Source organism: Carassius gibelio, chromosome A8 (genome assembly GCF_023724105.1).
Source record: "Carassius gibelio isolate Cgi1373 ecotype wild population from Czech Republic chromosome A8, carGib1.2-hapl.c, whole genome shotgun sequence".
Classification (NCBI taxonomy): Eukaryota; Metazoa; Chordata; class Actinopteri; order Cypriniformes; family Cyprinidae; genus Carassius; species Carassius gibelio.
In genome coordinates this window covers 17,005,547-17,019,198 of record NC_068378.1, presented here as the reverse complement: position 1 = coordinate 17,019,198, position 13,652 = coordinate 17,005,547, and the positions used below count along the sequence as shown (strand labels likewise).

The 13,652-nt window shown below is 37.0% G+C and overlaps 1 protein-coding gene across 2 annotated transcripts in view; it reads left to right on the top strand.

The window, feature by feature from the left end:
• LOC128018662 (copine-5-like) overlaps window positions 1-13,652 on the top strand; it is a 66,603-nt gene that overhangs the window by 18,020 nt on the left and 34,931 nt on the right. The window contains exons 5-7 of one of the 2 annotated variants that reach the window (XM_052604322.1): window positions 355-394; window positions 1,280-1,294; window positions 1,449-1,525. In XM_052604322.1, the coding sequence (XP_052460282.1) occupies window positions 355-394; window positions 1,280-1,294; window positions 1,449-1,525 (132 nt within the window). The remainder of the gene's footprint in view (window positions 1-354; window positions 395-1,279; window positions 1,295-1,448; window positions 1,526-13,652) is intronic. The other variant, XM_052604323.1, reaches the window with a different exon arrangement.

Below are 13,652 nucleotides of genomic sequence, written 5' to 3'. Positions count from 1 at the left end.
TTTATTAACCGCTAGAGCGTCAAAAGTTACCGACTGCAGCTTTAAATATTATGGGGTCATTTAAAAAAAATTTAACATTCACAGATGAATTGCTCTCAATATCTATGACATGCATTTAGAAAATAGATGTGAATAGGGGACATTTTCATTTCATGCTGACTTGCTCTCTACAAGAAATCAAAATATTAGCTTTACGAATGACTTAGTTCGTAGGAATCCCAGATTAAAAAAATGTGAGGATGGTTGAGCATTCCTCTTCATAACACATAAAATGGAGCTGTTATTGTCACCCAAGGGAAAATGGGATGTGTCTTTATCTAACAATACCAACTGAAGCTGTTCTTTGCATTTCAGATATGACATTGACTCCAAAAGTCCTGATCTAGCCAAACACGTGAGTATACAGTATGGAAAGACTTTGTATATGCTTTTTGTATTTATGTGCATGTGTGTTTGCTTGGGTGTATATGCAAGTTCTTTGTGCTCATTGGCGATTACGCTCACATTTTGACATGCATGATTTCATTCTGCGGTTGGTTTTATGCAATCTAAGGTGATTGAAACTGATGTCATATTTTGTATGATTATCAAAGCTGTGCAAAAGAATACAATAAAATCTGAATGTATTCTACAGTGCACTTAAAATGGGAAATACAGATAATTTGCAAGCTAAAAATATGCAGTGACAAGATTGAGAGATGTTTTCACTAAACACTTTTTTTCAGTGTTTTAAAAAATTGTCATTCTCTTTAGCAAAAACATATTTTTTTTCAATGCAAATTAGACTATGCAAATTATATTCAAAACTTTTTCTTGGCATGATTAATGAAAATTAATTTATTATAAAGTAATTATTAACAAATTCTTCTTCATCTTCTTATAATATATAGAAGTTATATAAGTATTATAAAATAAAATGTCCAGACAGAGTGAAAATAAGCAACCCTAAGTAGGGATAAATTATAAAACTGTGATTTTGTGTAGAACCAATCGAATGTTTTGTTTGTGTGTCTGTCTGTTTGTTCATTACAATTTTGTTCAATGAAATTCAGACTTATGATTTGGTTTTCTCACTTTCTGTTGTAATCGGTGATCATCGTGGGTGTTTTTTCCTTTCTCTCTTCTCCAAGATCCTTTCTCACTATTCTCTAACTCTCGTTTTTTCTCTTCTATCCTCTTTGGCCTTCTTCAATTCGTTTTTTTTTTTTTTGGTCTTTTCGGTTACATGTTATGCTCTGTTGTTATTGTTATATTTGCGGCCTTACCTCCCTACTGGAAGCCCTCCGATTTCAACGTACGTCTCTGCCTTGCACTCCAAGACTTTTCTCTTTACCTGTACAACTCATTTATACCCAGAACCACACTGACTCATTCTGCTCTCTCTTCTTTACTTCCTGTGTGCCTGCACTCCTCTGGGCCTTCTTTTTGTCTGGGCCACCCTTCTGTAGGACTTCCTGGGTCAGAGCTTCTGCACTCTGGGTGAGATAGTGGGTTCACCGGGCAGTCATCTGGAAAAGCCTTTGGGGTAAGAAGCTAATGAGCCGGGCTTACATTCTCAGTCAGATTGGGATGGATTCAAAGTTAGAGAAGCTCAGCATCTGTACCTGAAGCCATCTCAGATAAATTATTGGCCATATGAAACAGAGACATCACTTTCCGTGCAGCTGTTCTTAAGTAGATCACCTGTATTCCTGTTGAATCTATCTACCCTGCAAAAATGGTTCATTACATTTTATGCCGCATATTGGTATATATTGATGTTTTTGCAAATAAAGCTACAGTATGTGTGCAACCAGTGCCAAGGTTTGTTTGGCTAATAAGTCTGCTTTTGCCAATTAAGTCATAAACATGATTTTTCTTAATTAACTTTATAGTATGATGCACACAGGCCTCGTATAACCTTGGCCAAAAAGCTATCATGCACTTCAGTTGATTGGTTTAACCCATCTTTCGGTTCAGATCTTTCTGAAATGAGCCTGGTGTTCTGTTGTCGTTTAGAGTGTTATAGTTGTGAAATGATGATGGATACTCCCATCTATCCCTCACCATCTGTGTCTTATGTCAGTGTAGCAGTCATTAGGCTTGTCGGTGCAGATTATAAGCATTGATGGAACACAACCAGAGACTTCCATTCTGCATTTATTGCTTAAGTATCTGTCATGCTGCCCTAGAGATTTTTTTTTTTTTACCTACTGGCCATGGTTTTTCTGAAAATAATCTCTTGAACTTTTAAATCACATTCAATTATTTATTTAATTGATCCCCAACAGTGTCATACAGTGAAAACACTTGCATCATTTCTACCTCATCTTAAATTGTGTTGTCTTTTATAACATTGTGTTGGACATGTGAATTTTTGTGGGATAAAGTGACTGATTCTTTTTTTCTTGCCAAGGCTAATTTCATGGCTAGCTAGCTTTCACGTTCCCCTTTAAAATTTGTTTTTTTTTTTTACTTCTTGCATAATTTTACAATCACAGATTGATTCAAAAGTGAAGTTTTTTTTTCATAATTTTCTCATATTTCACCTCAAACAAGCACTTGAGATATTTGTTAGGTAAACTACTCTTTTACCTTTTTTTGCTCAATTTTATCTTTTATCTTTTAACAATTTTATATATTTTTTGGCTGTGGTGGAAAAAAAAATGCCACAGCTGAGAGACAGTCGTATTGTGTGAAGAAAAAAAGAAATATTTACATATTTTTTATACAGTATATATTGTGTAGTTATAGTTCTATTGTGACAACTCTTGGAAGATTTTATCATGGTAATGCATATGGCAGTGTTAATGTGTTTGGTCTTGGTGGAATAGATCTGCTATGCTGTTGCTGTAAATTATTGTACAGGAACTTGCTAATGCCTATACATATGGTGCAATGAGTATTTAAGGTGTACTACTGCTGCACAAATAGTGTATAAAATAACTTTGTAGCAGATCTATACAGGTGGAGCTGGGGAAGGTGGAGAGTTTCAGAGGAACTCTGAAAATGCGCCGTGACCTGCTCTAATGCTAGCCAGCCATTAAAGCAGCAAGTTAATTGGCTGCAAATGCAACATGAACCAATCAAGTGGTTTCCTGCTGTGAAAATCATTAGTTTGTGCTAAAAACCCATGACAGAACTTGGCATTTACTTACATAAGAAATATAATCCACTCGTAAAATGTAAAGATGCTTCTAGTTTAAAAAAAAAAATGGTTTAGTCTAAACTAGAGACATATTTTCCCTCCATGAGCTGGAACTGTTTTAAACCAGTGTTGCTTGGACACAATGCTAAGAGAATACAATAGATCTGAAATTTAGGAGGGAGATGTAACGATAGCCCGGTTTAGTTAGTCTGTATACACAACTGAGTGAGTGCTAGCGGTGAAGCAGACCCTATTGATCAACCTCAAACACCCACTCAATCTCATACCGCATTGAGGCGTACGAATTGCTTTCATTTATGGCCATTATCTGTGCAGAAAGGAGGTAGTGACTGAAGGCTGTGGAGAAGAGATTGCCCAGTAATGATGAGCTGTTCTGCTCAAAATCTGTGGGAGTTTAAAAGCTTTAGGGGTGAATATGAGACCCTGATCTTTGTATAGTTTCCCCAAACTGTTAAACTAAAAATAGAGGTGATTCACGATGCCATAGGAGAACCTTTTTGTCTAAATGGTTCCATAAATAACCTTTAACATCTGAAGAACCTTTCTTTGTGTCAAAAGAAGGTTCTTCAGATTACAAAAAGGTAAAAGTCTGTTTTAGAGAGCTAAATATGGTTGTGTTCACACAGAATTCAGTAAGTGGTCAGAGTTCTGGTTTCAAGCAATAAAGTGACTTACTTAAATTTTCTTTAGTGTCACTGACATAAAATACTGTCTAAAAGTCTGAAAATTTCACAAAAATATATTTTTTAATTCTACACTAAGTGTCAGTAGAGTTTTTAGTTTACCAAATGTTTATTTTGCAAATTCCTTGTGTAAAAAGCAGTGAAAGACAAAGTTTATCACACCAAAAACTGATTTGATTGGTTCATAGCAATGTAATAGAAAAAAAAGCATTATGACATCATTTCATAAGTGGCTACACTTTTGCACAGCGTTGTACATTTGACACGAGGCACAATATATTACTGTGGATCTGATAATGTTAGGGCTGTCAACCTTTGAAAAATTTATTTTATTTTTTATTTTTTATTATTATCTGGTTTCGGGAAGTCACAGTGGTTAAATCCTTTGTTGTGGTTATAGGCATTATTCAACGCTATATCAAAATTAGAATTAGTTTGTCCCAAATAATGTTGAAATGAGTATACCAGGGTATACCATTGCCCACAACCCACTGTACTTTGGAAAATTGGACGATTCGGTTCAGAACTACAAACACAAACAGAAAAACCACAAACAGGCAGATGTGTGAGACCAGTGGTTAAGAGAGAGTTTTAGGTGGAGCAGATTTAGTGATTATTAATATCTAACTTAATGAAAAATTACATCTGCAAAAATATTGTGAACTTTTATAAAGATATGCTGGGCCATTAACTTTCAAATGCATTATTATGCAAAAACACAAGGAAAGTTCTTCACATGGAGGACCCCCAACTGGCAGATCAACATGCTGCTATTTTCTGTTCAATCTGGTAAGAATAGTTGACTGTAGTAAATTAAATGAACTCAGATGTGGAATGTGCATAAGAAGTTGTTTGGCTGGCCATGTAACTATGCAACAGAGTGGTTCATTAATGACACAAATGTGATGTGAGGACGTCCCAAAAGTTTTGTACTCTTCTGGTGTACACTCTAAAGTGTTCATTTTCTTCACCAAAATAGTCTGTAATTTAATGTCATAGTAGAAGAAGTCAAACTGAAGTGCAGCAGTTGACTTTGGTTTAATTTATTTGAATAGAAAACTTAAGAAGAAAAGAACAACTGAAGCAAAGTAACTTTGTGTGCAATTAAGGAATCAAAAAAACACAAGAATTGTTTAAAAAAATGCCTCTCATCTTTATTACACACAAACTCTCTAATATTTTGTCCTCTTTCCACACCTCAATAATTCCCCATAGCCATGGAGCTGTCTTTGTGTATCTATTGCAGGAAACAGATTATAGCTTTCCCTCCATCTGTTCTGTGCATCTGATATAGATGCAGTCATCTCTTGAAATGTATCCGTTGTGTTGAAAAAAGTAAATCAGAGACTATACACTTGGCAGCTGAATACAGAGAATGTTTGGCAATAAACAGGGTGTAAGGAGAATTCAGCTGTTGGCTATTCTGCTTTAAAAAGACACTTTGAATTTCAGCAATGTTAATTCATTATCTCCCCTTCACTTCACTTCAAAAGAACATTGCCAAGTTTTAGTTTCAATTAGAGTTGTCTAGTGTTCATATAGGGGATATAAAAGGGAAGTAACATAAGCCTTATTGAATACAGTACATTTGGCTCATCTGTGCCTTAAAAGCTGTGCCTTTAGTGATGCTGGTTTAATCAGATTGACCCCACTGTAAGGTGATTTATCTTATTAGTTATTTACAACTAGAGAGAGAGAGAGAGCGAGAGAGAGAGAGACAGAATTTTGGGCCAGTGAGTCTTATCTAGGCCTCAGATTCAGTACTCTGGTAGGACATCACAGCCATTTGTTTCTGACTGCAGGCTGTTTTAGCTTTTTACTGAAGAAAAAAAGTCTTTCAGATTTAAATGGTGACTAGACAGAAAGCACAAGTAGCTATGAGCTGTAGTGTGCAACATCAGACAGGGTGGAGGAATTAGACTGCAATCTTTTGCCCTTTATTGATGGAATTGATGTACCTAGTCCCCCAAAAAATCACCCCATGAAAAACAAACTGCAAAAATGTGTTGTGATGTTGCTCTGATACACTGAAAGTATATCTACCTATCTTACTATAACAGACTAATTTCATTCAGTTATACTTTCATATATTATTAAAGGTCATGTTTTTCATGTTTTTTTTTGTTTTTTTGTTGAAGCTTTGATTGTGTTTACAGCGTGCAATATAACGTGTTCATGTTTCGCGTGTAAAAAAACACAGGATTCGGATTCGGCCGAATACTGGGCTTTTTGACGGGGTTCGGTTTCGGCCGCACCTTAGGTTTTTTTTTTCACCGAACCGAACCCTAGGCTTGCGCTACGCTGGTCGACGTCATTTAGATCATTTAGTCGGCGATCCTTTGAGTCCTCTTAGAAAGGATCCTCTTCAGTGGTGGAAGACAAACCAGCAGTGATTTCCACTGCTGGCAAAAATGGCAAAAATCTACTTCTGTGCCCAGTGAAAGACTTTTCAGTCCTGCTGGGGACATTCGTTCCCACACTCACAACCGGCTATCATCTGTTAATGCAGAGCGTCTTATTTTAAAAAAAAAATTTAACTCTCACTTCATGTGAAAGATTAGAGGTTTTACGTTAATTTAATTATGATGCAGGAGATGTGTGTGATCTTCCGTAATATTTTTTTAATATTCGGCTACTGTTCTAATCGTAGCCTATCCTACTGTTATAAACGAAATATAAAACAGCCTACTATCCATGTTTATTGAGTTAATGTTCAATTACATTCATTTCAGTTAAGTCACCAAACATATCCAGATTTTTTTAAAAGAAAAGAAAAACACTTTTCTTTGCATTGCTGCACTTTTATTGAAAGGTTTTGGTTGTTTTCTTGGGTAAGCATAAGATTGGTAATTGTCAAAAACGTTTTTCTTACTTGTCATCCTGGCATAATGTTACCTATTCTTTTTTTTCTTTTTCTTTTTTTTTACAGTTAAAATAAAATAAAATGAAAAATACATTGCTGTGGACGTTGTTTACTTCATTAATGTGTTTTACTGTGTTAATGGAATAAGGATGCGAGTAGGATTCGGTATTCGGTTTCGGATTCGGCCGAATCTTAAACAGTGGATTCGGTATTCGGCCGAACCCTAAAAATATGGATTTGGTGCATCCCTATTCTGTATACTGCAGTTTTCACTGTCATAAAAATGGGCTGAAGACTTCCTTGTTCTATAAAGCCCCTCCATCAGAAATACGTAAAGAGTTCTGATTGTGCCAGTGGTCCCTGTGTTGTGATTCGACATCAGCTTAGCGCACGCTGCCATCCTTGAAATGCGATTGAGAAGCAACTGGGCAGGATTTGTTTTGAAAACCTGGTAATCCTGATCTGAATGCATGTGCTGGAGATGTACTTCTAATCACAGAACGCCTTTACTGACGAGATGCGCATTTAAATCGCATTTGATTTTTTGCACAGCCATACCATCTAGTGAACAAAGCTAAACAGCATTGCACTTTGTGTAATAAGTTACAGAAACTGTTAAACGCACCCTTTTTTTGTGTATTCCTGTGGGCGGAGGTTAGTCAAAAAACTGTTTAAGTGATGTCATTACTGCAGGAACTAGAGGGACGTAGTCCAAACCGGTCGTTCGTTGTTGGCAAAATTCTGTTAAATAAAATATCTCGCTTGACTTTGAACTTTGAGCTTTTAGTAGATGCTTTTATTGAAGGAAACATCCATTTTTTTTCGAGGTAAACATTTTCTCAGTTCTTTCACTGACCTTGGCATTTCTATTGCCTTGCTCTATAGTCTGAGCTAACGTGAGGAATCATATATGGGAAAATATTTAAATATATGTTCCATCTAAGTAGTCATATTGAAAATGAAATCTAGTATTAATCCATCACCTTGGATGAATTAAATTGGAGTTTACACATTCAGCACAGGAAACCGTGATGATCTAAGACACTCCATATTATGCAAATACACATACATTCACACTGAAGTATGGGACTTTTCAGTGCATTTTTTATAGTTCCCCATCACAAAATGAAATTTTAAGCCATTCTGCCACATTCAGAGGGCTCAGGACAGGAAATGCATTTTCCATTCCATCTAGAGCAGCACTCTAGACTAGGGTTGTTTATAAAGGCAACTGTTATAATACTGTACATATTGAGGGCTCAGCTGAGGTTTTAAAATGCAGATAGTCCATATAAAATACCTCCAGTACCATTATCAAATTTGACTTTAAGGACATTCCTCCTGTTGTCATTTTGACAGTAGTTGATTTGTTCCCTTAGTGGTTAACACAAGGGCAAAACCAATGTCTCAGGAGGGCACAAAAGCACACTGCCATCTCAGTGACCTCTAGAAGGAGTGACTTTCCAACTCTGACTACTCTGACTTGCTTTACAGTGCCATATTGTTAAACAGACTCCATTATAGATGCCAGCATTATAATGGCAGCATAGCCACAAGGACAGAAGCAAACAGAATTATAGATATGAATGCTATCAATCACTATGCATGGTCAGGTACAATAGCAATGGTAGAAAGAAGAAAATGCATCATCTACTACGACTCGCAAATTACTCACTGAAGAATATCTCATTCAAGGGTATCAAGATACCCAGAGTAAGCACAATTTCAGCTCTGTGACAAACATCCTCTTCTCTGGGGAAGTCGTGGCCTAATGGTTAGAGGGTTGGACTCCCAATCGAAGGGCTGTGGGTTCTAGTCTCGGGCCGGACGGAATTGTGGGTGGGGGGAGTGCATGTACAGTTCTCTCTCCACCTTCAATACCACGACTTAGGTGCCCTTGAGCAAGGCATCGAACCCCCAACTGCTCCCCGGGCGCCGCAGCATAAATGGCTGCCCACTGCTCCGGGTGTGTGCTCACAGTGTGTGTGTGTGTGTGTGTTCACTGCTCTGTGTGTGCGCATTTCGGATGGGTTAAATGCAGAGCACAAATTCTGAGTATGGGTCACCATACTTGGCTGAATGTCACTTCACTTCTCTCCTGCTAAATGAATGGGCTACGCTTAGCAGAGGTAGACCCTGTGCTCCATCTTTATGTTGAATTGATTGCCATGAGTATGAATAAAATTTAATTGTGCACATGGATGAATTCTCGCACAATAAACAACAATAGTTCATTTGAAGCTTGTTTAACTGCGATTAAGTAGCATTGGGTGCTGAAAATGAGTCTTCATTATGGTAAAGAAATGGTCGGTTAGCCTGGAGATTTCACATTATATTATGGATTATACAGCCATGTGCTAATCATATGCAGAGCGTCAATTTTCTGGTTTGGTTGAAGCCATTTTGCATGTGTTTCTCTGACTGCTAGAATATTCTATTTTGCTGTGTTTAGGCCATTAAAACCCTAAAATCTACAAGTGGTGGAGAATGGTGCACAAATCTTAATTCAAATCCAGGTGTATTTAAGGATTATGGATGCCTATCTAAGTATGAAAAGCAATTGGATTTAAGTTTTAACCTCATTCCAACCCCTTGCGGAGTTCTGGAGCTTTATGTAATGCAGCTTGACTTCGACTCGCTCGACGCAGTAAATCAGTGGTCCGTCATATTTCACCCTCTGCTCTGTTTGTCTTAGTTTCACATGAAATGAGTCTGGGTAAACTTATTCACTTAATCTCTTTGTTAGACAGATGAATGGAAATGTTCCTAACAGCCCAGTGGTCTGTGAATGCACAGCTTATCGCTCCCAAACAGGGCTGTTTATTTCAGGTACTCCTGTAACATACGCGCTCACATACTCAGAGACACATCAATAATTTAATCTACCTTTCTGTTTCCGTTTTCTCTCATTCTACTTTCTTTATCAGGTTCAATACATATTTTCTTATATATTTCGACCCTTTTGTGGAGCCCACGTGGGTCCCCAGACCCAAGTTTGAAAACCCCTGCCATAGAGGACATTAATTGGCCACTCATTATAAGGCCCGGGACAGTGTTCATGGTACCATAGTACGATGGGCCTGATTGTTCCTCTCCTTCTCTGAATCTGGTCCATTTCTTTTTTTCCCCCCTCTCAACTGTCAACCCGTTGTCTGCTTAAATACCAAAATAATTCTTCATCCTAATGATGAAATGTGCAAACATCTCCACATATCTCACTGCCTGCTGTGTCGAATAACAATGCTGACCGGCGTTAAATACTGTTATGCATCTTCCTCAGTCATGTGGGATGACATTTAACCATTTTTGATTACCCAGGAGGCTTTTGCCAAGTTTACAGAATCATGGGACTGCACATTTAATTACAATGAAGTTTATTATATTCTTTTATACAGTATACAATGTTCCTTGACACATTAAAGGACGAATTGAAGAGAAATCTCTTTTAACTGTAAACCCTGGACTCTTTGTCAACACTTTGATGAATATCTTCTGATATAGCATGTAGAATTACCTCATAAGCCATAAGTAACAAACAATTTGTTAGGCTGACCTCCTCTTCTCACATGAATTGATCAAATCAGGCCAGCCCGTGTGGAATGGGATGCTGAACAGCTACCACGATGAAGAAAAGGCTGCAATGAGTGTAACCAAGTGAAATATTCTGCATAATACTAACTAACTCCCCAGCCAACTTTCTTTCATCTGTGATCAGTATGTAAAAATATTCCACCTGTTCCTTAAGGACAGGACTTGGTGCAGATACTTTGTTAAAGGACTGTTTGATCATAGCGAACAGGTTGGGCTGTGTGATGTTGACTTATAAGGTCTTATCTGGTTTTGAATGGCAGATTTGGGACAGTATCATTGATCCTTTGAATCTCCATTGGCTCCAATTAAAGGTTAAAAAGTTGATATCAAGCTTTCGGCTATGTATAAAAAAAGTCTTGATCTCACTCCTCATGCTGCTGTGCATTCTAGATCATTGTTATTGCTTATGTCAACATTATGGAGCTTTCCCTTGGCAGGTGCAGTGCTGTAAATGCCAACAGAATCTGCCAATAGTCAAATCAGTTTGTGTCTAATGTATACTTAATTATTGCATACTAAAGTACCATACTAAAATAGAAATAAAAAAATTCTTTTTTTGTCTTGTGTTTAAATGTCAAAAAGTAGAGATGTCTTTTTACAATATAACTTGCTAATTCAATTTATATAGAGTAATAACTGTCAAAAGTTTGAGGTTAGTATTTTACTTTAAATTTAAATTTTAAAGGTCAATGGCACAGTCTCATGGTTGGTGAGGTGGTAACTCCATGGCTGCCTGTACATGGCTACCAATACACAGTTCTGAAAATAGGATTCATTACATTGCAGGATCTAACAAGTATTCCACTTCACACTGGGAGAGTGTTGGTTTAACCAAGGACATCCCAGGATGATTTCGGCAGTTGAACCTACCAGCCCCAGACATGAGGTTCATGATGCAAACATCCTATGCGAAGCATGATGGTATGAAAGCAGGATCTTGCCTATGCCCAGTCATTTTCCAGAGATGGTGGTTGTTGACAGGTTTTCCTTTTGAGGTTTAGTTGTCGGAGGAGATTGAGTGAGATGAAGCTCATGGAGGATCCTGAGTCGAGAAGGGCTTGTACTGAAACAGATCAGTGAGTAGAGATTACCAGCACGGTAGTGCATGACATTGTTGAAATCAACGTTGTAACTGAAGGGCATGGTGGCTGGACTGGGTAGACTTTATAGGGTGGTTGATTAGTGCAGACAGGCGAGGAGAATCAGAGCCCTGGCAATTGTGAACAAGTTGGTGTTTTGTTTTTTTCCCCTTTTTTTATATTTCATTAAAACATGTTTATGATTTCATTTTTATTATTTTATGTATATATGTATATATATATATATATATATATATATATATATATATATATATATATATATATATATATATATATATATATATATATATGTATATACACATAAAGTAAAGACCAAAAGTTTGGACACACCTTCTCATTCAAAGAGTTTTCTTTATTTTCATGACTATGAAAATTGTAGATTCACACTGAAGGCATCAAAACTATGAATTAACACATGTGGAATTATATATGGAATTATATACATAACCAAAAAGTGTGGAAAAACTGAAAATATGTCATATTCTAGGTTCTTCAAAGTAGCCACCTTTTGCTTTGATGACTGCTTTGCACACTCTTGGCATTCTCTTGATGAGCTTCAAGAGGTAGTCACCTGAAATGGTCTTCCAACAGTCTTGAAGAAGTTCCCAGAGATGCTTAGCACTTGTTGGCCCTTTTGCCTTCTGTCTGCGGTCCAGCTCACCCCTAAACCATCTCGATTGGGTTCAGGTCCGGTGACTGTGGAGGCCAGGTCATCTGGAGCAGCACCCCATCACTCTCCTTCTTGGTCAATATTATATATATATATATATATATATATATATATATATATATATAATACACACACACAAACACACACATCTGCCAACGTGCACCTTAACTAGTTAATATTTTTTGGCTTGGGTTCAGGTTATGATATTGCTTCAATGGCAAAACTGTATGTAGTTAAAAAAAATTTAAATAGCTTTTTCAGTTCAAGCTAGATGAAAGGAGAATTAAACCCTGGTGAGTTTGCTTTAATAAGAATATCAGCATGCTGCGTTCAATGTCAGCTGAAGGCATCAAGGGGTTCAGGTGTTTGATCAGACGCTAATCAATTGGGAATGCAGTAGGGAGAGGCGTGAGCACTATTGATTTTGCTTTTGCTTTTCTGCAGAGCACAGCTAACACACAGTGTTAAAAGCCACTTTCCAAATAAACAAATGGCCACACCAGTGGGGTTTGTAATAGGAAACACTGCCTCATTTCAAACAGTTTCATCATTTTTATTCTCCTGTTGCCATGAAGGACTGAATGTACAACAACCTGTGAATGAATACGGTGATAAAAGACAGCTTTACTTGTGTTACAGTTGTCAGTTTGTTCATGTATTTGCAATGACAGTGCAACATGTTTTAATATTGCTGTCAGTTGTTAGCTTTCATCTTTTTGGTGTTTTGGAAGTCTGTCTCTGATAGCTCTAATCATGGCATATGACCCTAGAAAATGAGTTGAACTCCATCCGTTAACGCGTTTACTTGGTTCATATTCAAAAATTGGATCTAAGAATTGGTTTGGCTCAACATCTTGCCACTCTGTCAGTGATTCAAGAGTAATTTGTTCAGACACTTAAAAAGTCACTGGATAACTCATGAGAACAAACCACTCTTTTTTTTCTTAAGTAAAGAAGTAGTTTCTAAAACAGTAGGTTTCATCTTACAAGTCCTCTCTAATATGATGGAACAACATGAGCAGCAGCAAACACTGACCTTCCTAATCTACACTGTGGATGCAATTCAAAACAACTATGGTGATCCTGCACCTTCTGAAGGTTAACGGGAAAATGGTCTGAAATCCACTGTGTATCTGAATTATTCAATGTGTGTAATTTTTTACAGAAGTGTTTCCTAAAGGCAGAGAGGAAATCGGTCCCTTACTTATCCTGGGTCCAAAAGCTCATTTTACATCCTTTCAGTGACTCGAGTGGAACTGTTCTGCTTTTAATTGTCTCAACTCCAGATTGTGAATTTGTTTTCCACTTGCCCTTTGAACTCAAAGCTATTTAAAAAATAAATAATATGGATGCATGTAACTGATCAAAATGCACAATAACGACATTTATATCATTGCAAAAGATTTCTATTTCAAATAAATGCTGTTCTTTTGAACTTTTTATTCATCAAGGAATTCTGAAATCATGTATCACAGTTTCCACAAGAATATTTAGCAGCATAACCATCTTCATCAAGAAATATTTCTTGAGCCCCAAAGCAGTTGAAGTGGAATAATTTCTGAAGGTTCACGCGTCACTGAAGACTGGATTATTGACT